Genomic DNA, 26,421 nt, shown 5'->3' on the forward strand with positions numbered 1-26,421 from the left:
AAGTCGGGAAAACTTTGAAGGAAGAGTTAATTCCCTTCCCCCAGTCCCATCAGTCGTGACCCAGATCTCTCCCTGCCCTGCCCCACTGCATGGTTGCTTTGGGCTGGCATTGCAATCCTATGCATCTGATTGAAGTTGCAGTCCAATAACATTTGAATTAAGCAAACCTTGTGCCCTCCTGTTGCTGTGGACTAAAAGTACCATCAGCCCAGGGGTGCCAACTTGAATAAAATATAAGGGGGAGGGGAGGTAAGTCCCACCCCACATAATCAATTACACGACACAGTGAATGCACACCATTTGAAGGGCAATGCCCATCAGCTTTGCCCCCCGCCCCCCTCAAATATTTTATTGGCAGGACCTCAGCCACTAGGACTTGGCTCCTATGTACCAACTCCAGCCAGAAGGTGTGCACTGGCTTGATCTAAGCAACTCACAAGCTGAAACAAACTCTGCTGACTTGGGCTGATGGAGGTTATAATCGGAAACATCGAGGAAGGCTGATCTGAGTGAGCCGCAGACCGGAGAAGAGTTCAAGGACTGTCACTCAAATGTCACACATCTCTGATCAGGAAGCTTAGGCGTTTGGTTTGATCATACTGTTCCTTGTTTGACCAGGAGCCACCTCAGAAGACCAGCTTCCTTCCTGAGGTTCTTTGATTCCCAAAAGCATGACACTAATCTCCCCTTTTCCATGCTTCAAGCGCTTTATTATTTTTACATCTCATTACAGCAGACATTGCTAATGGCTTCAATTAGTCTAATCCTTAGGACTTGCTAGTGCTTAGACTCCTGTAACTTCAAAATATGGATGCATATGCTGCTTACGGAATCTGGCTTCCTGAGAATATTAGCCGTCCTTAAAAACAAAGCAAAGCCATGCTAGGGGAGGAGTGGATGGGGGGATTTGGATCAGGGCCATGGCAGCGGGGGAGAAGACTTAATTCTCCCCCTCCCTGCAGTTTTCATGACTCAAAGTATTTAATCTAGCTACCCATTAGCTCTCTCTCTCTGTGTCTGGAATGACTCCTACCTGCCTTCCTGCCCCTAACAGTAGTGTTCGAGGGGGAAAGGGTTAACCCCCACTTCTCCCACTGTGACCCCACATCCACACTGTACATTTAAAGCACTATGACAAAAGTTTAAACTGTCATGGCTTCCACCAAAGAATTCTGGGAGCTGTGGTTTGTTAAGGGTGCTGAGAGATGTTGAGAGCTATCTGTTCCCTTCACAGAGCTATAATTTCCAGAGTTCCCTGTGAAGAGGGACTGGTTGTTAAACCACTCTGGGAACTGTAGCTTGGTGGGGGGGATAGGGGCCTCCCAACAACTCTTAGCACCCTTGGTAAACTACAGCTCCCAGAAATCTTTGGGGAAAGGCATAAAGTGGTAGCATGGTGCTTTAAATGTATGGTGTGAATGTATGGGGGGAAACTGGGGAAGGGGAGTAGAACACTTTCATGCTGCAACATTTTGTTGCACGTATCACTCATTACTTAGCTAGTGTGATGGGCTGGCTGGATGTAGAGGAGGCACCAAGGGAACTCCCCAAGGGATTGGTGGTAGGATGAGGATGAGCAGTCAGAGGGAGAAGAGGGAGGAGGAGGTATTTGAAGCTGAAGAGGCAACAGGCTTAAGTGAGCAGGAAGAGTCTGTGACAGAGAGAAGTCCAGAATCAGAGGCAAAAGCAGAGGCTGGAGAAGAGGGGGGCCAAGAGGAAAGATGAGTTAGGCTGATGAATAAGCCAGGGAGACTCCCTCTTCTGTTTTGACCAGCTCCCCTCCTGCCTGGTATCCCAGAACCAGAAGAGGTATGAAGAGGGGGGAGCAAAGACAGGTATGGCAACAGAGTCTCAGATTGCTTGAGAAGGGTTTGAGAATGGTATAGGTGCAATATACTCTGAACAGAAAGCTAAACTAATTGTAAATAATGTGGTTACAGAAGAGTTCAAGATTGAAAAAGGGACACGTCAGGGGTGCCCTATCTCCCCATTACTTTTTATATCGGTCCTGGAGGTTTTGCTTAATATGATTAGGAGGGACCAGTTGGTTAAAGGGATTCAGGTCGGAGCAAAACAATATAAATTGAGAGCATTTGCAGATGACTTAGTACTTACATTACAAGAGCCAGAAGCTAGCACGAAAAGAGTTTTGGAAATAATTCAAGAGTTTGGTCAAATAGCAGGATTTAAATTGAATAAGTCTAAGACAAAGGTTTTGGAGAAAAATTTGACACAGATAGAAAAGGAAAGGTTTCAGAATGAGACAGGGTTAACTGTGGTTAAAAAAGTGAAATATTTGGGTATAAACATGACAGCTAAAAATGTGAATTTGTTTAAAGATAATTATGAAAAAACTTGGAGAGAAGTGAAAAAAGATTTGGAGATTTGGTCCAACTTAAAGCTTTCCTTGTTAGGCCGTATTGCAGCTATAAAGATGAATGTATTGCCAAGAATGTTGTTTTTGTTCCAAGCATTGCAAATAATTGATAAAATGGATTGTTTCAAGAGGTGGCAAAAAGACATATCTAAATTTGTCTGGCAGGGCAAAAAGCCCAGAATTAAATTTAAGATATTAACGGATTCAAAGGAAAGAGGAGGGTTTGCCCTGCCAGACTTTAAACTTTACTATGAAGCGGCAGCTTTCTGCTGGCTGAAAGAATGGCTACTTCTTGAAAATACAGACATTTTGGATTTGGAAGGTTTTAATAACATTTTTGGGTGGCATGCATATTTGTGGTATGACAAGGTCAAAGCACATAAAAGTTTCAAAAATCATATTGTCAGAAAAGCACTATTAAATGTCTGGGTCAGATATAAAGACTTGCTGGAAAATAAAACTCCAAGGTGGCTGTCGCCAATGGAAGCTAAGGCAGTTAAAAAGTTAAATATGGAGTCCAAGTGGCCAAGATACTGGGAAATTTTGGAAAAGGAAGGGGACAAATTGAGATTGCAGAGTTTTGAGAAATTAAAAGGGAAGGTGAGAGATTGGTTCCACTACCATCAAATAAATGAAGCGTTTAAATTGGACAGTAAAATTGGCTTCCAGGTGGAAAAATCAAAATTGGAGATAGAACTGTTAGAACCCAGTACTAAGAATTTGTCCAAAATGTACAATTTGCTGTTGAAATGGAATACACAAGATGAAACGGTTAAATCGGTCATGATTAAATGGGCTCAGGACATTGGTCATAATATTTTGTTTGCTGATTGGGAAAAGTTGTGGACCACCGGGATAAAATTTACGGCATGTAATGCCTTAAGAGAAAACATTATGAAAATGATATACAGGTGGTACATAACCCCAGTCAAGCTTGCAAAGATTTACCATGTGCCTGACAACAAATGTTGGAAATGTAAAGAAACTGAAGGTACTTTTTTTCATCTTTGGTGGACTTGCCCGAAGATTAAGGCATTCTGGGAAATGATCTATAATGAACTTAAAAAGGTATTTAAATATACTTTCCCCAAGAAACCAGAGGCCTTTCTCTTGGGTATTGTCGGCCAAGGGGTGTTAAAGACGGATATAACTTTCTTTATGTATGCTACAACAGCAGCTAGAATACTCATTGCGAAGTACTGGAAGACGCAAGAACTACCCACACTGGAAGAATGGCAGATGAAGGTGATAGACTACATGGGCTTGGCAGAAATGACGAGCAGAATCCGAAACCAGGGAAGAGAAGCAGCGCAAGAAGAATGGAAAAAATTTAAGGACTATTTAAAGAAATATTACAAAGTTAATGAAAGTTAGAATGATGTTGGACTGGAAAGTAAATGGTTGCTATTAGCAATGGTTAAGACAAGGAGAATAAGGAAGTATAGTCTAAATTTAAATTAAAATAAGGGAAGATTTGCTGAACAATCGATAAGAATTTGGAATACAGAAAGGGGAGGCATGAGGAAGTCGGGGAAGATAGGATATGAAATTAGGATATGAAATGATACATGTTTTTTGTTCTGTTTTTGTCTTTGTTTGTTTGTTTGTTGTGTTGTGTTTATATGGAAAAAATAAAAATATTATAAAAAAAAAAAAGAGAAGTACCCAGGGCAGGAGGAGACTTAGGCAACTGTGGGAAGGTGTGGACCTTCATTCCCCACAACTGCCTCATATGGGCAAGTTTTAGCTGCTCATTATCCTAGGTACTCAAAGCTCCCGCTTGCCTTTCTGGAGGCAGGTGGGCAGGAGGTGAAGGCTATTAAATGGGTAGCAAGCTGACCACCATGTTACACACTTAATACCATGTAGCACGTTTGCTTGAGCTGTGGCTGCTTAAGCCCCTGTAAACATACTTTCTAATAATCCTTTATTAACACACAGTGCATAATGGTCTTGTTAGATGTGTCTGGCAACCTTTCATTTGATTAAATGTCAGGTTCCAAATTTAACATCTGCTATGAGAGCTTTGCTGTTTGCTTTTGCCTTTTTGCCTGGTCACTGCTTTTAATTTTTATCTAATCGGCACGGTGGTTTCTCGCTCTGTTGACTTGGGTGTGAAAGAATCCCTTGCGCTCTTTGGCTTTCTGGAAGAAATTCCCTCAGGTTGTGTTAGGATCTGAGCACCTGGCTGGTGTGGTTGTAAGAGTGGGCAGACAGACAAGCCCCACTCTTTTCCTTAGGGGTTCTCCAGAGGAGAAGTAATCTTGGCTTTCTTGCCCAAAGCTTGCATGGAGCTTAAACAATGCTTGGCTTTTATTGAGCATTTGTTTGTGAGGCGGTCATGCAACAGCAAGCATTCATCCTGATTTGCTTGTGGGGTGTTATATGCTATACATCTTCCCTGTTAGGTCTTCCTTCATTCCACACTTTTCGATGCATTTTCCTGTCTTTTGCCAAAACTCAAGTTTCTTTTAAAAAGTGGATTTCTTCCACTTGTGTGAGAGAGCACTCTAGTCCATTTTAATTGTTTACCTAAACTGGTATGCACTGGAATCCCTCCTCCAAAATACTATTAGTCTGGAGCAGTGTTAGAAACTCAGATATATAAGCTAGATACCAAATGGCAACTTAAACTGGGTTATGGTCATGACAATGGAATGTCTATCTGCCATGGGGGTTCCTTCCAATGCCATGATTCTCTGATTCTGTGATCTCAACTACATTGCTTGACTGAGCTTGCTCTTACAAAAAATTAAAAAAATTGTCCAGTAGCACCTTAGAGATCAACTAAGTTTGTTCTTGGTATAAGCCAGGGGTCAGCAACCTTTTTCAGCCGTGGCTGCTCCACCATCCCTCAGAGCATGTGGTGGGCCGGACTATATTTTGAAAAAAATAATGAACGAATTCCTATGCTCCATAAATAACCCAGAGATGCATTTTAAATAAAAGCACATATTCTATTCATGTAAAAACACCAGGCAGGCCCCACAAATAATACAGAGATGCATTTTAAATAAAAGGATGCATTCTACTCATGTAAAAACACGCTGATTCCCCGACTGTCCATGGGCCGGATTTAGAAGGCGATTGGGCTGGATCCAGCCCACGGGCCTTTGGTTGCCTTCCCCTGGTATAAGCTTTCGTGTGCATGCACACTTCTTCAGATACATGAAAGCTTATACCAAGAACAAACTTGCTGTTGTTTAGTCGTTTAGTTTTGTCCAACTGTTCGTGACCCCATGGACCAGAGCACCCCAGGCACTCCTATCTTCCACTGCCTCCCGCAGTTTGGTCAAACTCATGTTGGTAGCTTTGAGAACACTGCTCAACCGTCTCGTCCTCTTGTTGTCCCCTTCTCCTTGTGCCCTCCATCTTTCCCAACATCAGGGTCTTTTCCAGGGAGTCTTCTCTTTTCATGATGTGGCCAAAGTATTGGAGCCTCAGCTTCAGGATCTGTCCTTCCAGTGAGCACTCAGGGCTGAATGGCTAGGTTGATCTTCTTGCAGTCCATGGGACTCTCAACAGTCTCCACCAGCACTATAATTCAAAAGCATCAATTCTTAGTTGGTCTCTAAGGTGCTACTGGACAATTTTTTATTTTTTTTTATATATTTTGACTGCGTCCGACCAACACGGCTACCTACCTGAATCTTGCTCTTACAACAATTCAGTTGTCCCTGTATGCAAAAATTAGAAACACACATGGTGGAAATGTTATTTACTATGAACTAAGGCAGAAGTTTTTAAGCTATGGTCACCAAACTGGTGCTCAGAAATCTCCATGTAGTTGTAATTGGACCTGTGCCAGTAGTAAAACATGCCTGGCACCTGGCTGGTTTTGAACACTGGTCTGGAGGCATCTGAAATGCCCTGAGTGTTTTGGGGTATGTGCGTGTAACAAATCTGGGGAGAGATGAATTCAGGAATGATCGGGATCATTGAGTAGTATATCAATTTTGGAGACCGAGTAAATTCAGGATTACTTTGTCGAGAGAGGATTGGGGTAACTGAATTGTTTGGGAGCAGGATCTCTTGGGAAATTAATAGGGGGTAAATGAATTGGAAGAGCAACAGATCTGAGGTGAACTGGGGTGCAAAATAATTCAATAATTTATGTGGAGTGCATTGGGTGGGAAATGAGTTGACTTGTGACATTTTAAATTCTAAATTTACACCCATACATGTAAATTAGTATATGCAAATGCTATGCAGATGTGTGCTGATGAGCCCACACCTCTAATAAGTACACAGCAGTGCTCCTGCATTGTTGTATTTAAGATCTGAATGTCTTCCTCAACGGTGATATCGGAGAATGTTGTCTTCTTTCCGGGAAACTCTTCGCTTAGGTCGTCAAGCTAATTTAGCCAGAAGTGTGTGGCAACTTGGATCAACATGGTACTTAATCAATAAACTTGCCCTTCCAGTTGCAATCAGAAATTCTGTCCTCCATTTCAGTGATTGCAGCATCGATTTGCCAGTAGCAGATTTCTCTGTGTTGTGCCGAAGTTGCTTATAAAAATTATTATTATTATTTTCAAAGAGTCCTAGGCTGCTTACGAAGGATTGAGCGAGGTGGTCTGGCAGATAAAAGTGTTGGATTGGGTTCAAGTTCTAGCTGGGTCATTCCCAGGATTCTCTGGGGGGAAGCCATGTGCTTAAATGTTGTATTTCATGCCACCCCCAATCTCTGCAAGATTCCAGGGCGTTCCAGGAACTCACCCAGTGCTGTGCTTCCATTGGGAAATCAAGGCAGAGCAGAGACTAGTGTAATCCAAGTTGCTGACTGGTGACCATTAGTGGGAGCACATCCCATAATTTCCCTATGTGCTATGTGAAGAAGCACTTCCTCTTGTCTCATCCTGAATCCTCTGACAGTCTGCTTCATTGGATCCCACCCCCCAAGTTCTTCTGAGATGGGGAGAAAAAAACTTTCTCTGTCCGTTTCCTTCACACCATGTATCATTTCGCCCGCTTGTGTCATGGTCCTTCTTCGTCACCTTTTCTCTAAACTAAGGAAACCCCTGGAAAGGAAGGGTGCCCTTGCAAGGGCCTGTCCTCAAGGCACATTTCGTGACTGTTCTGACCCATCCCCAAAGCAGAATCAACATTCAAAGGAGTTCTTTTACTTTGCCAAGCCAGTGTTTCTGGGAATAAGCTTTTGATGTGAGCCAAAGGTGGGGGTGAGGGGGAATCATTTCTTCCTGTCTCTGTTATTTCCTCCTGTACTGTCTTGTTTCGGAGGTGAGGATATTCTCGTGCTTCTCTTGAACATAAGAGAGGTGTGTGAGTGGTTTTTTAAAAAATAAAAATAACATCACCAACAGATGGGTGATTAGAGAGGGAGCTGGTCAATTTTGCAGCGACGCGGAAACAGTACAGCTGGGAGCTGATGATCAAAGGCAGCCGGTTTATGCCTGAGAGCTGTACACACCAAAGGCCTGTTTCTCATGACCCAAAGATAGCCCAAAGACACATTCTCTGTACAGGTAAATGCCGCTGGGAGGAGCCGAAGCTGATTGAGAGATGTCTTGCACAGGTTCCTGTGTCAAATCAAGTGCTTTAGGGTAGATTTTTTATATAAAACGTGTGTGTTTAAATCATACCCTCCAACATTTCTCTGATAAAAATAGGAAAGTCCTATTCAACAGTAACAACAACAACAACAACAACAACAACGATTTTATTATATATACCCCACCCATCTGACTAGGTTGCCCCAAGGCTGGACACCTCCTCCAGAAGGATACCATGAATTAACACAGACACATTTCTCTTGTCTCTCCCCCAACAAAGGTCATCATACAGGGTGACCAGAGCAGTTTCTGTGCCAAAACTGGGCCTGAACACCAATGGAAATGGATCTAGAAAATCAGTTTCCTCCAAGAGCACAGTGGTCTGCAACCACTGCTCAACAACCTTGCCCCAAAAGGGGACATTGAAAACTAGCCAGTAGTTACATAGATTTCCTAAACCCACGGAGGGTTTCTTGAGGCATTACTCACCTCCCTGGCCTAGCTAGCTAGCTGTCCCCCTCTCTGCTAGTTTTTTATCAGCCAAGAAGGGCAAGAGTCCAGATTGCAAGTGGTAAAAGGTAAAGGGACCCCTGACTGTGAGGTCCAGTTGCGGACGACTCTGGGGTTGCAGCGCTCATCTCATTTTACTGGCCGAGGGAGCTGGCGTACAGCTTCTGGGTCATGTGGCCAGCGTGACTAAGCCACTTCTGGCAAACCAGAGCAGTGCATGGAAATGCCATTTACCTTCCTGCCAGAGTGGTACCTATTTATCTACTTGCACTGCATGCTTTTGAACTGCTAGGCTGGCAGGAGCAGGGACCGAGCAACGGGAGCTCACCCCATCGCGGGGATTCAAACCGCCGACCTTCTGATCGGCAAGCCCTAGGCTCTGTGGTTTAACCCACAGTGCCACCCACAAGTGGTAGCCCTGACCAATCTGAGCACCTTTTCCACATCCTCAACTGAAACTCACCCATCACAACAGGACTGGGCGGTGCTGTGGACACCCCTTGAAATTCATCTGCTGCAACAGCAGAGTCAAGATCTCGGTGGAAGCAAGTGATTTTATCCTCAAAATGCTTCGCAGTGAGCTACCTTTGGTTCCACCATCTCCTTCAGGCCAGACCGTAAAATGCCCTGCACTCTGCCAGGCGGCACAGCAAGGATGCAATGGAGGCAGCAAAATAAGCCTTCTCTGCTGCCTTCACTACCACTAGGTAGGATCTAGTGAGAACCTGTTGGAAGCCTCTGCCGCTTCTCCTGGCTTCCCTGGTGACGGCAGGCAGGGCACCCACGGGGACACTGCCCTGTGGGATTCTGCCACCTGAGGCAGCTTCCTCAATCTGCCTCATGGATGGGCCGGCCCACCTCCTCTGTAAAGCAGGACGTGTGGCCTCTTCAGAAAGTGCTGTTGCCAATGCCTTAAAGCTCAGCCATTGATTTCCTTTGCCCAGCTGCTGTTCTTCAGCGCCAGCACCAGGTGATGCAATAAAAGCAGGAGATCAACGCAGAGCCTGTAGATGTCTCCAGGGAGGGCCGGCCTTAGTAATTAAGGACATTTGAGGAGCTGCAGTGGGCCCGACTTCCATGCCAAATTAACAGCCAACAGCAAGGCCTTCTCTGGTTAATATTTAAACAGTGTTTTTAATGTTTATAAAGTGACTTCTCTTCTTGACACTTGAAACGGGCCCCTTGCAGGCTCGGCTGCAGAAGGAGATTTATTTTATTATTATTATTTTATTTACTATCGACACCTTCTCGCTGGGACAGCAGCACAGAGCTGCAAATCTATTCTGAATGACCCAGCTTGAAAACAATTCTTTATCCGAAAACAGGCTTCAAGAGACACTGCGAAAGCAGACGTCACAAAAAGGGCATCTGCCTGCCAGACTCCTTATTTTATCATAGCTGAATTTTGGAGCTGGTGCTTGGCCAATTGGCACCACAGAGCAGGAGTATCTTCGACCCTGTCCTTGCTCCTTAAATGTCCTCAGTTACCAGAACCATCCATTCTTTGAGATATACGTTGGCTCTGGGTCCATCAGCTGTAGGGTGGACAGGTCAGGAGCATCCCAGATCTAGAGATTTTGGGGCCCAAACCTGATACCTGGGGGCCGCCCCTGGTGATGGAGGTTAATTGGGAGAGTGGAGTGGAGGAGGGCAGATCCCCTCCGCAGCATTTATGCTATAATTTGCAGCCCACTCTTGCTGGGCTGAAGCTTCTTAGCTGCATTCACAGTTTTCTCGTTTTATTAAAGGCGCTGTCATCCAACTGGAAATTCAAGCCCTCTACCTGCCACCCGCAGAGAGCCAGGCAAACCTGGAGACATCAGGTCAGACTCTGGAGGTCTGGCATCGCTAATCCCCTTCTTTTATTGCACTGTGTGATGGTGGCACTGGAAGAAAGCAGCAGCTCAAAGGAAATCAATGACTGATCTTTAAGACATCGGCAACAGTGCTATGCCTTCGTTCTCTTCTTTGGATCTGGCTGCCTTAACTTGCTGAAAGGAACTGCAAATACAGGAGCTTAAATCTCGCATTGGAAGATTGATTTTTGGAATACCCTTTGAAAAATATTTTTAAATTTGCATTTGTGGCCCTTTTCATGACTCGTGATTTGCATGCACAATTTATCTGTGCCGTGTCAGAAGATAAATTCTGCACACATGGATCTGATTGCGTTTGTTCAGAGGAATACCATTTTTGCAACAGATGCCCCCGACTTTCCAGTATGCTGAGGGAGGGGGGGGGAGAGAGAGTGAAACCCCCCCTCACTCTACCCAATTTCTCAACACCATGCATAATCTTGGATGCCTCTTCTGTGTCCTTTACTCTTTCGATGTTGCAAACTGCCCTGAGATCTAAGGATGAAGGGCAGAATACAAATTTAATAAATAAAATAAATAGCCTTTTAAGCGAAAGATCCCCAGACTAATATCTAGGGTAGACACTAGTCTGGGCGCCCCACAATCCTGTTGTGGTAAGCAGTCTCTGGGGTTGCCTGCCCGTAAATCAAGGCCTGGCTGAACTTGCCTGGGGTTGGAGGCAATTGTTCATTGCTTGTTCGACTCCTGTAATCTCAGCGGCTCTGGCAACTGCTTAGCAAATGGGGCAGCTTCTCCCTTAACAGCTGAGGATCATCTTGCGCCCGGAGGCCCATGGAATTGATGGCCTCCCTAATTTTTATCTCTGCTGTTCGAACTACAGATGTTTCTCTCCACCACAAAAGTGTCTGATCCTCCTCCTGATATTTACGAGCTGTTTGCTCTCCTTTGCACCCCGAGGTCTTGGGTTCCACAGGTGGCTAAACTTTGCTTTTCAGTCTTTTCGGTTTGTAAAGTTGTGCAGCCTGCAGGACCGATGACTTGGCTCCTCTGAGCTTTCCAGTGTGATTCCAGATCTGGGCAGAGTCGTAAATCGGGTTGGGGAGAGCGATGTTGCTGCCTCGGCACAGATGCTTGAGGGCACTGCTGTGCAGAGATTCCAGGGATAGTGGAGCTCATGTTGTGGGGCGCTGAGAAAAACACACAGGCTTGCATTTGTTTACATAGGGTTGGGAATGTGTTAGGCATTTGGCACAGGTGCAATAAGACCGGCAATGGAGAAATGTGCCTGTCATCTGTTGTGTGGGTTAGAGAGCTTTTAATCAATGCCTGCGATTCTGGATTACAGTTCCCTGCACTTTGTCTGTTGAATGCAAGCTGATTCCATGGGGTAGTGGAAAAGACTGGGTGGTGTGACTGGCAGTAACGGGTTGCATCCAGCTAAATTTTACCCAGAGTAAGCCCACTGAAATTAATGGACCCAAATTAGTTACGTCCATGAATCCAAACGGATCTACTCTTATCATACTCATACCCTCCAACATTTCTCTGATGAAAATAGAGAAGTCCCATTCCATAATGATAATTTTACTATTTATACCTCACACATCTTACTGGGCTGTCCCAGCCACTCTGGGTGGCTTCCAACAAAATATTAAAATACAATAGTCTGTTAAACATTAAAAGCTTCCCTAAACAAGGCTGCCTTCAGATGTCTTCTAAAAGTCTGGTAGTTGTTTTTCTCTCTGACATCTGGTGGGAGGGCGTTCCACAGGGCGGGTGCCACTACCGAGAAGGCCCTCTGCCTGGTTCCTTGTAAGGTCCTTGGCGCTGGACCTCAGTGTCCGGGCAGAACAATGGGGGTGGAGACGCTCCTTCAGGTATACTGGACCGAGGCCATTTAGTGCATTAAACATGAAAAAAACTTCCCTATACAGGATTGCCTTCAGATGGTTCAGGGGTCAGATAACACATTTCTCCAATGAAAATTGTTGTTGTTGTTGTTTAGTCGTTTAGTCGTGTCCAACTCTTCGTGACCCCATGGACCAGAGCACGCCAGGTACTTCTGTCTTCCACTGCCTCCCACAGTTTGGTCAAAATGAAAATAGGGACATCCTAAGGAAAAGTGGGACATTCTGGGATCAAGTCAGAAACCAGGATGGCTTCTCTAAATGAGGGACATCCCTGGAAAATAGGGACACTTGGAAGGTCTGCATACTCAGTCCTGGAACCTCCCACCACTCCTCTTTGTCCAGCCAGTCCCTGACAGTGTTTCACAGAAATCCCCCCCATGCCCCTCTTTGGAATGCAATGCAAAACCTGAGCCCTCTGCTCTTCGCTGCTAGGACTTTGAGGGTGTTTCATTAAACCGTTGATTCTCTTTCAGTGTGCAGACAATTTCTGATGGAAGTGTTCCTCTTCTGTACCCTCCCCTGTGCAGAGGAGAGCCTCGTTCAGCGACCTTTCAGAGAGCTCTCAGAATGAGAAAACAAACAAGGCTTTAGCCTTGACTGGCAGTTCCAATTAGGGAAGAGGCAGGAGGGTGGTGGTTCTGCGCAGAGGAGGCCTCACCTGACGCATCTGCTGCGATGACTGGCAGGTGCCCCTAGCCTGGAAACAGGACTGGATCGGCCCACCTGCTATGCTAGCAGCTGGTAGGATTTTGTCCTTATTAGATCCTATGTTTGTGTGTGGGATGGGAGGGAGGAAGCAGCTGCTGCTTCTGGGGTGGGGGTGATGCTCACGGGTGACGTTTCCCCTCTCTTTTGCTTTCCCCTTGGAGATTCTGTGATCTACTTCTGTTTGTGCAACGGACAGAAAAGCTTTTGATCTTTGTGAGTTCAGAAGCTGATGATAATGATTCCAATCGATGGCAGGAGAGTGCAGGGAGAAATGTGCCTTTATAGGCATCAGGGAGGTGGAGGAGGGTTATACTGGAAACGGAGAGCTGCTCAAATGTAGCAGTGGTCTTGCGGATGTGATGGTATGTGTTGGTCCTAGGGTGAGGATGGCTGAATCCTTGCCTTTCTCTAGTATAGGGATGTGGGAGATTCGATGGAAAAAGAAGTCGGAATTGCTACACTTTGCGTCTTTGTCTGTGGCCAGACTGAATGGAAACCAGACGAGCAAATACGATCCGTATTTGTTGATAAAATGGCTGTTTTTAAGTCTGCAAGCAACACATAATTACTTTTTAAATGTTGCTTTGATGTTCCCTTCACATTGAAATGAATATAAGTTTCTTATGTTACGTAAATAGATGCATAAGTTATGTAATTTACATAAAATAGCAGGCAGTGAGATGAGTAACATAGTATTTGGGAGAAACTGAACTGTAGGGGAATGGAAACAGTTCTGTTTCTGAGAAATGCAGGTTGGAACAAAAAACACTGCTTTCTTACATCCCAACTTTTGTTCCCTACTGTGTTCCTCAAATTCATGGCCTACTCCGAGTTAGAGGCAGCCCTTGGAAAAGTGGCTAAAGAGTACCCCCACACACACTTTGTTCACCCACTTGCCCATGGGCTGATCTGGTGGCTTACTATGAAACTGTTGAATAGGCCGTGAGTAAGAAATGAGTTAATTTTCATTATTCCATCCATAGTTATTTGCCGCCATTTTATTTTCCCAGAGTGCCTCAGGCACTGTGTCGTTCCAGGGCATTCTGGGGGAAAAACCTGGTGGCTGCCAGTGGAGGCTGTCATTTCTCCCAATCAGAATGAAGTAACATTTGGGGCATTCTGGGAAAATTAAATGGTGGCTGCCTGGAAGTGGTTGCAGCAAGAAGGGAAGAGAGAAAAGGCCATGAAAATGAATCTGACAAAAACAAAACAAAACACCAATCTAAAATAAATGAATAATGAAACATGTGTGTATGTTGGAAAAATAATTGGAATAATGAAATGAAACTTTTTTGTTTTTTTGCACAGCTTGTATTCCGGGTATAAATCCAGTATCTAACATACGTTTGTGCCGGATACAATCTGCAACGTCAGGCATGGGGAACCTTTAGCCCTTAAGATGCTGCTGAACTACAGCTCCCATCAGACCTAGCAGGCATGGCCAATGGGAAAAGCTAGGGAAAACAGGGGTTGTTGTTCAGCAACATCTGAAGGACCATACATTCCTCCACACTTGTGCTTAGCACGGCTGGTGTGCAAACTTGATTCATGAACAAAGGGGGCAGCCCCAGTAGCCCCAATAGCTTCTTTGCAACCATGGCTGCCATTTCCACAGCTACTAAACTGAGAGGGCTGAACATCTCCCTTTGCTCTGGCCTGAACCACAGAAGTCTTTTTCCTCCTTAGGAACTCCCATTCATATCTGACTCCACTTTTGTGTATATTTCTATCTGTGGTGAAGTGGTTGTGGCAGGGCCGTCTTAAGCATATCTGGTGCTGTGGTGCAAATATCTCTCCGGCGCCCCCCCCCATTTCCCAGAGTTGTCAACCTTTTTAAGGGGGGGGGACGGACTTCGGTCTGACTCGTTTACATTGCGTGGTCCGACGTGCACTCAGCACTGCATGTAAGTAAGAGGCTTCCGGATCGCAGCCCAGATGGCTTCCTGCGTCCTACCGCAAAGCCTCCCTCTAAGCACCCGGCACCCTTTACCTACCGCTGTCCAGGGAAGTCTGCATGACAGGAGGGCCAGCAAGCAGATCAGGTGGCTCACCGGCTGTCCCATCCTCACTCGGCGCCGGGATTGCACAGGGCGCTTCCCTGCTCCGCTCGCAGACTCCGCAGGGAGGCGCACAGGCAACAATGTGGCCAGAGAGGGGCGGGAGAGACATGCCTGCCCCACCCCACGCCTGCCCTGATTACACCCGCCAGGCGTCCAGGCATCCCCGGCGGGAGGGGACACAAAGGGGCTTCCCTGAGCCGGATGCAGCGTGCTCTGATGGGTGGCTGAGAGGAGAGCAGCGGGCTGCCCCAGAGCAGGGAAGGGAGCGTGCCCTGACTTTCCTTCCCGGATACTCAATCTGTGGCACCCTCCAAAATCTGGTGCCCCGGCGCCCCACGCCACTAACGTCTATGGGTAAGACGTCGCTGGGTTGTGGGTTTGTCTGTTTGTTTGGAGTGAGGAGGGGTAACTGCTCATGATAGCGGGTAGTGCCTTTGGCCCCACAGGCACCCAAGAACATATGTTCATCATCAGCACACCCATGCTCTTGAGATGGGGTGAGAATACCTGTGAATGGGGAGGGATTTCCCCTCTTTCTCTTTCTCTTCAAAGTGACTTGCTACTGAAAGGAGAGATCTGGTGGGCTCCATACAGTCCTGGTGTTTTGTCTGTGGAATGTGGTTTGTGGTTTTTATGTCAGCATAGCCAGTGGTATCGGATAGTGCATCTTCACCAAGCACAGCACATGCCCTTGTGTTTATGCGCAACTCAATCCAAACCAAGATCAGTGAAGCCATATCTAGCAATTTGTGGCTTGCTTGGCGAGCGCGACTGGGTGGAGGTTTCTTCTGTTTCCTTGTCAGTATTATCTGTTTCTTCTTCACTGATTTCTTCACAGGGGAAGCCTGTCTGTGCGGCTTTTGTGGGGAGAAGTATTTGTCTGTGTGTTCCTCAGTGGAAAAACTTTGCTTGCCTTTGAAGATGATCATGTGGTACTCTCTGTTAGCCAAAAATCACAGCCTGCTACACAACAACTTCACCCGCTCTCTGATAGGCAAGGGGTGAGAAATCTGATTCAGTTAACATTTAAAGGTGACCTTGCTTAATCTGGATTTTCTGAAACAATCTGCGAAGCAAAACACAGCCATCCTTCAATAGTTGCAACGCTACAGATTTTGCAGTACAGTTCTCTGGCCAGGTAATGTGCACAAACAAAAAATGCACACGCTCAGTTAAGGTGTACATAAAAATGCAGAAGTTAGCAAAAATGTACGTTAAGGGAAATTGGTTTGCACAAATGGGCATATTGGGCGAAATTGCATACAAACACATGACTGTTAGGAGAAATTCACACTAAAACAGAGGAATTTTCATGAGGACTTAAGAAGAAGAGTTTGGATTTGATATCCCGCTTTATCACTACCCGATGGAGTCTCAAAGCGGCTAACATTCTCCTTTCCCTTCCTCCCCCACAACAAACACGCTGTGAGGTGAGTGGGGCTAAGAGACTTCAAAGAAGTGTGACTAGCCCAAGGTCACCCAGCAGCTGCATGTGGAGGAGCGGAGACGCGAACCCGGTTCACCAGATTACAAGTCTACCCCTCTTAACCACTATACCACACTGGCTCTCTTAAAATTCCCCTCTTGCAAATAGATGTGGAAATATGAAGCAATGGAAGACTGGAAAAATGAGAAACCTAGAGACGCCAAAGATGACACATTCACCCATCCCTTTCTGTGCGTATCTTTAACTATGGAATAGGCTGCTTGGCGAAGGGTACCCAGATGAGGTGAGCTTTCGCTGTGGGGTGCTTACAGATGAAATGTTCATTGAGCATCCATTCTGATCTGTTTTCAGGGAGGTTAAACAACATTGGCTATTGAATGGGTATTCATCCTGATTTGTTTTGCATGGAAGTTAGATAGCATTGGCTACTTAATGGGCATTCATTGCGATTTGTTTTGCAGGGAGATGAGCCAATGCTGGCTGTTTAATGAGCATTCATTCCGATTTGCTTGTGGGGAGACTGGAATATGTTGGCTATTTAGTGGCCATTAATTCCGATTTTGCTTGCAGGGTGGCTCAACAATGCTGGCTATTTAATGAGCATTCATTCTGATTTGCTTGCAAGGAGACTAGACTATGTTGGCTATTAAATGAGCATTGATTCCAAATTGCTCGCGGGAAGGTTAGATTACATCAAAGTGCATGACATCCCAAACTTTCCAGTGCATTTCTCCATCACAGCCTTACCACCAGAAGTCTAACCTTTTGAAGGAAGTGGGTTTGTAGCTCAGTACACTGACTGGCAGGAATTTTCTTCCCCAGCCTTACCTGGAGATGATGGTGATTGGACCTACTAGCATCTTCTGCACTGCCCTTCCCCATTTCCCCCATATAAATGTTCATGCATTTATACGGAGCCTTTCCCCCTATCCTGGAATCCCAGGTGGCATCGTGTGGTTCCCAGGCAGTCTCCCATCCAGGCAGTGACCCAGACCCAAGCCTGCTTAGCTTCAGCAAAGTGGTGGCCTCGCCCGCCTTCAGATCTCACCCTGGACTTGAAAAGCCGAGTGCCGCAGCTGGGATGGTTTTTGGCATTTATATACCACCCAATTAACCATGCCCTCTGGGCATTGCTCAAGTCCAATCGATAACATACAGATACAATTAAGAACAATGAAAAGTCGATAAAATACAGATGTAACGAAACGATAATGAAAAGCAATCGATAGGAAAGCGGCACCAGAAGAAAATTAGCGCAAAACCGTATGGAGTGGCATAAGATCAATAAAGCAGCACCAAGACTCAACAAGAAGGATGATAGGTTGTTTTTGTATTTTTTTAAAAAAAAGGTTTGTCTAGGAAAGAGGCTGCAAAAAAAAATAATGTGTTTGTGGCACCCTTGCTTCTTAGCTTTGCTGGGGCAAAGCTTGTACTTAGGTTGCCTTTGTGTATTATATGTTTTGCATGCTTTCCCTGACATTAGCTTTAATCTGTACAGTGGTACCTTGGGCTAAGAACTTAATTTGTTCTGGAGGTCCATTCTTAACCTGAAACTGTTCTTAACCTGAAGCACCACTTAAGCTAATGGGGCCTCCCACTGCTGCTGTGCCACCACGGCACAATTACTGTTCCCATCCTGAAGCAAAGTTCTTAACCCGAGGTACTATTTCTGGGTTAGCAGAGCCTGTAGCCTGAAGCCTTTGTAACCTAAAGCATCTGTAACTCGAGGTACCACTGTATATGGGCAGGGCAGCATTATTATACTTACCAGTGTGATGGGGCCATTGACGCCTATAGGCATGCGCTTTGAGCAATACTACCAGCTTGTGGTGGGTGATTAGCAGGGCTGTGTGTGTGTCCTGAAAGTCTACAGTTAGAGGAACTGGGCAGATCATGCAGCACCTTGAGGCTCCTGGCACATCTGAAATTCACTCTGACTGTGCAGATAAGATATCATGGATAGAATTCTACAGAATGTGGGATTAGTGTGTGAAAACAGTCACGATCAAATGATCATGCACTTCCAGATGGGGGAGATGTCAGGTGGTATCCTGGCGCCCAGGCATCTTCACTTGGTTGCAAGATAGTCAGCTGCAAAATGCACCTGGCACCTGGCTAATTTCGAATGCTGCGGGTGACCCTGTCGTGGTTGATGGATGGGTGAGTGGCACCTGCAGGGGTGGGCAATCATTGGTCGTTTTCAGTCGACGCCAGCCTGAAAGGTGGCCAGGCTTGACTTGGAATGGGTCCACATGCTGTGTGTGTGTGTTGGGGGCAAAGTTCATGCATGAGTACTGCCCTCTCTGCCCCCCAGTTGACGTTCACTAGCAGGGAAGGATCATGTTGCACCAGCCCGAGAGCAAGCAACTTGGGGCCTCGCAACATGCTTCTATTTCAGAGAGCTGTGCCTGTTTTCAGAGATGGGGGTGGGTGGGATGGATGGAGGATCAGCTGCATCTCTGCTCCCAAAAGAGGCTGCAACTTCCTGCGTAATTACCTGAATAAATGCTCTTGACATAATAAGTAGGTACTGCTTGCAAAGCTGAGTGCTGCGGTTGGGATAATTGAATTAGTCGATGTGGGTGGCTCTCAAAAGAGAGTGTAGACATGAATATGTGTGTGTATGTGATATATAAGTTTGATCTTCCTGCCATAGGGACATAAACATTGGCTTTATAGCAGTTCAGGTTGCTTTGGTCACCAGGCAGAGGATTGTCTACTCTGTCAGGAAGCGGCTCTGCAGGACCTCAGGGTGAGAAAGGTCTTTCCCATCGCCTGTTCCCTGCTTCTTCTTCTAACTGGAGGTGCTGAGGATCAAAACTGGGACCTCCCCACTTGCAAAAACAGGTGCTCTGCCCTGGAACAACACCCCCTCCCCAAACATGCCAGCTTCTCTGCCCTCCTTCAGGGCCTCTGTCACAGAACTGTGCCACAGGCCTTGAGGTCAAATGCATCCATCCGCCTGTTGCCAACAGACATGGCCTCCCCCTTCCCGTCTGCCTGTGAGCATCAGTCGGGGGCCCTGTGGGTGGAAATCTAAACACTTAGCTACCCTTGCTCCATCCCTATTCTCACACAAGCCCCCAGGCGTTCCTCCCACAGGATTAGGCCTTGCCAGAGGCGTTTTCCACTGGCTGCACACAGCATTGATTTACACTGCAACATTCCCCTATCTTGAGTAAATGAAAGCATGGTACAGCCTGTTGAGAGAAGTCACTGATGTGAAACGGGACTAGCCAACAAGATGCCCTCCGACTACCGCATGTGGTTATTGGCCATGCTGGCTGGGGCTGACGGGAGTGGAGCCCAACAACATGGAGTGGGGGGCACTATGTTGACTGGTACAATAGCCAGCCATAACCTTCTACCTGCCCCTGTTTTCTGGGCTTTGTTTATGGTAAATATGAAGCCCCCTTTGTAGTTATGAAGGGGCACATTGAGGAGGAAATACTTCTGGGGCCCTTGTAGGCTTAAGCTCATCCCCATCGTTATTCAGCCCAGTCATGTGGAATGTTCTTCATAGCGTCACAGAGTTGTTGAGCTGGAAGAGACCCCTGAGGGGCATCTAGTCCAACCCTATTCAATGCAGGAATCTTCATTAAAGAATCCATGGCAGATGGCCACCCAATCCCTTCTTTAAAAGCTCCAAGGAAGGAGAGTCCACAACCTCCCAAGGGAATCCGTTCCACTGTTGAACAGCTCTTACCACCAGAAAATTCTTCCTGATGTTTAGTCGGAATCTCCTTTCTTGTAACTTGAATCCATTGGTTTGGGTCGTAGCCTCCAAGGCAGGAGAAAACAAGCTTGCTCCCCCTCCATGTGACAGCCCTTTAGATATTTGAATATTTTGATATTTAAATATTCTTCCAAAACAGATGCAGCAAGCATCTTTCAACCTTTTAACACCTGCTGAAAACTTTCCTGGTCTTCCAGGTTTATGCAAGGCAATTAAGAGCACATCTTTCCAATAATAGCTAGTTAACTGACTTTGATTGTAAATTGTTTAATGTGTTTTTTTATTATATATAGATATTATTGTAAGCTGCTTTGATATTAAAATATATGGGGAAATAGCTTGCAAAAATATAAGGCAAAACTGGCATCCAAACATGTGGGGATTGGGAGAAACGTACCCTTAAAAAATGATGACAAATTATTCATGATGACTCTATTTCTAAAATCGCATGGAAATGGGGCAAACTAAATTTAAGACTAGGGAAAAGGAGAAACCGAAACTGACAGGTCTGTCCATCACTAGTTTTAGGCACCAGTGAGGGAAAAACGTCTCTGGGAAGTTGTCTCATATATACATGAAGACGAGAGAAAGAAGATGTTGTAAAGAAAAGAGGGAACATCTGTTTACAAAAGCCCAGGAGAGAAAGACAAGAAGCAATGTGTTTGGAGCTGTGGCAGAGCAGAATTTGGCTGGGTACCAGGAGATGCTACCTAAGCACAAGGATGCATATTGTTCGAAGGAATGGTGGGATCTTCTTCCCTGGAGGCTTAAAGAAACAGTTGGACCTCTCATTGAATGGGTCTAGGAATTTGTGCTTCCCTAGAGGCCAGCCTAGGACACCCATGATGTGTGTGTCATTCCTGCCATTCTCAGGGCTTGCTGAGACAGCTCAGGTCTGCACCATGCTGGCCTTTGTTGGACAATTGGGCAAATCCCAAGAAGATGATCCTGGCCACGATGGCTATTTATCCCTCCAATGTCAGAGGCAGTAGAGGCCTCTGAAAACCAGTCGCTGGGAATCTGTGGCCTTCCCAGAGGCATCTGGTTGGCCATGGTGAGAACAGGATGGTAGACTAAATGGGTCTTTGGCCGGATCCAGCCTGGCTGTGCTGTTGAAAAAAACAATAGCATAGTATCCAGTCCACAGAGAATGGGAATAGGTATTGTTGGAGGGATGGCTGCTGTGCTGCTGTTCTCTCCCAGATGTTTGTTCCAGCAGAAGAAGAGGGAGCTGATGGTCATGACAAGACACCATGTCTCTTAATGGTTTGGGGAAAGGGCCATAACCCAGTAGTAGGCAGCTGCCTTGCATGCAGAAGTTCCCTGGTTCAATCCTGGGCATCTCCAGGTAGGGCTAGGAAAAGACTCCTTTCTGAAACCCTGGAGAGCCTTCCAGTCAGTGCAGGCAATACTGAACTAGATGGACCAGTTGGTCTGACTCAGTATAAGCCAGCATCCTATGTCATTACAATGACAACTTTGGTAACCCCTGAAGAAGACTATAATCTGACCTGTCCTAAGGCAGCTCCCTCTGTTCCTGATTTTCCAAGTGGCCTCGTAAGGCAGCCTTCACTTGCAATACATTGCAATAATCTTACCTAGATCTTGCCAGCATATGCATAAGCTGTGGCACCATCAGGTTTACTTGGGAAGGGTCAATGTCGACAACTTGTTCCTGGTGCAAGAAACGAGCTACTGCTGCACGTCGTATTGTGCTAAAAAGATGTAAATTCTGCCCTTGCGGAAATCTGTTCTGAGGAGGAGGAGGAGGAAGAAGAAGAAGAAGAGGAAGAGGCTGATTGTGGCTTCCACTCACTGGTGCTTAGACTCTGGCAGTGTGTATGTGTGTGTATATATATATATATATATATATATATATATATTGAAAACCTCCTGGGGACTTGCTTGGGTCCAATTATGTTAGATGAGCGCATTACCAGCACTCGTTTTGCTTTCGGCTTGCTTGAAGTTCCTTCACTGACACACGTCAGCGTTGCATAGTGTTCCTGTGACAGAATATGGCAGCTTACCTTGTTTTTGCACTTTCCCCCTGCAGCCTAGCCTCAGGGTTGCAGCAGGTATAGCGGGAAGCTGGAGATACTGATGACGCTGGAACAGCAGTAGCATCTGCTAGTGCAGCTATAGGAATAGGAAGGAGATGTTGCCCAGGGCTGTCTCTCCCCCACCTTGTAAATATGATGTCTAAGGAAGGAGTGATTCACCCTCCCAAGAAAGGAGAGGCCCCCGAAAAAACATGATCCCTCGTGCTCAAAAGAAGCCTTGCAAGCCAATTTCAGGCTGTGTTCACACTCCTGTTTACTGTGCGCTCACAGATTTTCCAGCGCTGGATTTTTAATCGGTGTTCATGTGATGTTATCAAAGTGCATACTCTACCTATCTTGCATGGTATTACAAATGTTTAATGCTGCCATTTCTCAACCTAGCTCCAGCTATTCCTAACTGGTCTCTGTCCAAGGTATGAACACCTTTGCATAGGGTAAAAAGGTAAAGGTAAAGGGACCCCCGACCATTAGGTCCAGTCGTGACCGACTCTGGGGTTGCAGCGCTCATCTCGCTTTATTGGCCGAGGGAGCCGGCGTACAGCTTCCGGGTCATGTGGCCAGCATGACTAAGCCGCTTCTGGCGAACCAGAGCAGCACACAGAAATGCCATTTACCTCCCCGCCAGAGCGGTACCTATTTAACCACTTGCACTTTGATGTGCTTTCAAACTGCTAGGTTGGCAGGAGCTGGGACCAAGCAACGGGAGCTCCCCCCGTTGCGGGGATTCGAACCATGGACCTTCTGATCGGCAAGTCCTAGGCTCTGTGGTTTAACCCACAGTGTCACCCGCGTCCCTTGCATAGGGTAATGAATGGCAATTCCCATGTAGAAAAAAAAGATGTTATTTTTGCCTCTTTCTTTTGCACATCCTCCAATTCAGTGGTGGTCTGTGGTCACTGGTGCAGGTAGCGCAGAAGGCAGGGAGGCCAACAGTAGGTGGCGCTGGAGCCAATGACAGGCAGAGCCAATTCTAGCTTTGCCCTCATTCTCCTCCCAGATGAATTCTACAAGGGAAAAACTGGGACAAAGGAGGAGGAAGCTGACAGCCTGTGCCATGGCGCCACCCCAGGGGCTGGTTTTAAATAAGAAGACAGGCAGGTGAGCCTAATGGACCAGCCTCCTCTGCTCAGATTGTACTTATTCCTGACCTCTCATTTTACCTTGGTGCAAACAGTGGTTTAATAAGCTAGTCTGATTGGTTGATGGAACAATTTTTAAGTCCCGGGTGGGGTGCGGGAGGTCAGAAATGCTTCTTGCTTTTCTCTTCACAAAGTTATCCAGAATCTTTTGGCATCACACATTTTATCCTATTGCAAAAAGCCGCTGGGAGTCTAGCAGCAGCTTCCATTTATTTGTGCTTGCTGCTGTTCAGCTGCTGTTTTGCACTAACAATGATGTAGTGGCATGTTGCCCATTAAGGGAGGCGAGGTGAGGGAGATCACAGAACTAATAAAGTCCCTACCCTACCACGGCCCAAGGCTTATTCTATTCTCCAGGCCCTGCAAAAGAATTGCTGGATAGTAGCCCAGCTGGGGACAGTGATTGTGTTCGAGCAACTAGCCGATCTGTGGCTGTGCATCTCCAGTCCGAAGGCCCCACTCTGTGTTTCAAAGAAACCAGCAGGTTGAAGGGTAGTGCTTTCAATAGCCTTTTGTGCACAAGACAAACCTTGATTTGTGCCCATGTCAGACTATAAATATGAGCGAGTACAGATGAGAGAGACGAATTAGCATAAAAATATTAACTCCATCAGGCTCTGCATTACATTCTTGAGGACTGGAAGCACAAGTTGTCTTAATACAAGTGTGGGGAACCTTTGGCCCTCCAGACATTGCTGAACTACAACTCTAACCAGCCCCAGAAAGCATGGCCAATGGGCAGGGATGATGGGAGTTGTAGTTCATCTAGAGGCCTGGAGGTTCCCCATATCTGCCTTAATACTTTTTTTGCCATTTTTAAAAGGTGGGCTTAGTGTCTATTTGCTGTATAAAAAGAGCTCTTTCAAAAAAAGATATATCCTGACGAAAGGATCACTCAAATGATCTTCAAAGTATCTTATGACTGTAATAGCACATGCATATGCAAACCTCAAACCCACATAACTCAGCAGCCTTCAGTCTTCCTTGGCCAATGTATGGGGCCAGAGTGAGCTTTCCTTCTGCTCTGCAATCCCAGGGTAACTGGCAGTCAGAGTTGCATATTCTTTCTGGCAGGGAGGAAGAGGAGGAAGCAAGCTTGCTGATGGATGAGGCCAGGCTGCTTCCTCCCTCCTCGCCTCTCTCCCTCCCCCCTCTCTTTCTCTTTTTCTTTCTCTCTCTCCTTTCCACCCGCAACCCACTTACAATAATGTTTTTCCTGGGGTGCAATTTGGGATGTTGGAGAATTCCGACAAAAGCAGAAATGGGAGGAGAAATTGTTGCTGCTTGTTTATTCACCCCATGTCCAGAACGGAAATCAATCCATTGGATACGATCAGCATTCGCTGTTGCTGTTGCTTTTAGACCACAAACGTTATGCAATGGATCACGTTCCCTGGCGGCCCATTTGCATTGTGTTTACTTTGCATTGAAATGATTGGGGCTGAATAACATAAGGACAATGTAATTTGCCATAGCAGACAGTGGTGGAAGATGAACTGCAGCAGAATGGAAACAGTTCCGTATGTGATGAATATGAGTGGGTGGGTGTGCAATGGAAAATAATGCCTTCCTACGTCCCTAAGTGCAACCTACCAATAGTCTTGAGTCCTCTGGCTTGTAGCAGAGATCAAGATGTGGCTCCCTGCAAACTAATGCCCAAGGGCAGAAAAACCCAATCAAATAATGATAATGATCAACAAACCTAGCTAATACATGGTTTTTCATCAATCACAACAATCACAGAGTTAGTTTAATCATGAGACACTTATCACAAGCAAACAATTCTAACGGTAATCAAAGCCCCCATTACTCATTGTCCATACGGCATGAGCTATTTAATAATCCATTCAAATTCTACTTGAATTAACTGGCAAATAATTAAAACTCAAGGACCCGGGAGAGCAGCCATATTTCTGGCCCATTCCAGCATCTTACAACATGTGACCATCTTTGAGCACATCTCTCTCTCTTTCACTCTCCCTATATATCAGTTGCTGTCGAGCATATATAGAAATTGTTGAACCTTTATTTTAAAAATCCCCACAAAATAAATCCCAATTAATGGACCTTTTTATGCCATTCTTCTCTAAAATTCTCAGGATGACTCACAACCATCATAAAAGACCCAGAAACAAGACTAAAAGCTCAGTTGCAAGAAACAGATAAATATTCTCTAGGCAGAAGCAGTGAAACAGCATCTTCTGCAAACATTAAGCTCTGGGTGGTTTAAACAGATAGGGCAAATGACTGTGACAGAGGTTCCTTGAAGGGGCCCAGCAAGCTTGGCTTGCTCAAGCCATGCCCCCCCATATCAGAACTGGCACTGACTGCTGCCCCAGACCTCCCCTAAGCACCAGTATACATTGTTGAAAGCTGTATCTCTACCTTGGGGATTCTGTGGCCTTCTAGACATTGCTGAACCATGACTTCTCATCATTAGCTATATATAGGGGAGAAACCCTATTCAGTGTGCACTTAAAGTCAAGTTCATACATCACAAAACAATATGGAACTGAAACAGGGCCATCCTTTGAAATTTGCCCTAAACCGAATTTTGCGATGCAATTCTCCAATTAAGCAGTGTTTGCAAAAATGCATATTTTAGGGGGGAGTGTGAAGGAACATGAATGTATTAGGAAATAATTTACAAATATGCATTATATTACAGAAGATTGCTTGAAAAAAATGTGTGCACTAGTCAAAGCTGCATTATACAAATGTGTTAAGAAAAATTCACTCTGAAATGCTGATGAATTTTCAGAATAATTCTTTTTTTTAAAAGCAAATTGCTACTAAATGTGGAGATCAGAACTTATGACTCGAAAAATGTGAAACAGAGATAACTGAAATTAGCACATCCTTCTATCCTTAAATACCTTGCCCTCTTCTACTGATGTAAAATCCAGTACATAGATTTGTATTTTGGATTATAGGTAAATACAAAGAAAAGCCACAACATAGAATTAATCTTGGTATGACACTATGGCAAGATATTAGCTTTGCCCTTGGGGGCTTTCTGGTGGTGGAGGGGTGTGAAATGACCCCCGTCCACCTATTGAGTCACAGTGACCCTCCTGTTCTCTTGACAGGTGAATGGGGCTTCAAAAATGGGGTGAGGATGGTTTTGGTTCCGCATTTGTT

At 45.7% G+C, this 26,421-nt stretch overlaps 1 protein-coding gene across 10 annotated transcripts in view; it reads left to right on the forward strand.

The window, feature by feature from the left end:
- Positions 1 to 26,421, forward strand: part of PTPRU (protein tyrosine phosphatase receptor type U) — a 363,596-nt gene that overhangs the window by 22,141 nt on the left and 315,034 nt on the right. Inside the window, exon 1 of one of the 10 annotated variants that reach the window (XM_083626765.1) lies at positions 12,788 to 12,868. The exons of the other annotated variants lie outside the window; for them this stretch is intronic. Within the exon in view, the coding sequence (XP_083482891.1) occupies positions 12,856 to 12,868 (13 nt within the window). The 5' untranslated portion in view covers positions 12,788 to 12,855. Of the gene's footprint in view, positions 1 to 12,787; positions 12,869 to 26,421 lie in introns of those variants that run through there. 10 annotated transcript variants of the gene reach the window in all.

The sequence above is a fragment of the Podarcis filfolensis genome (genome assembly GCF_964270895.1).
Source record: "Podarcis filfolensis genome assembly, chromosome: 8".
NCBI classification, from domain to species: domain Eukaryota; kingdom Metazoa; phylum Chordata; class Lepidosauria; order Squamata; family Lacertidae; genus Podarcis; species Podarcis filfolensis.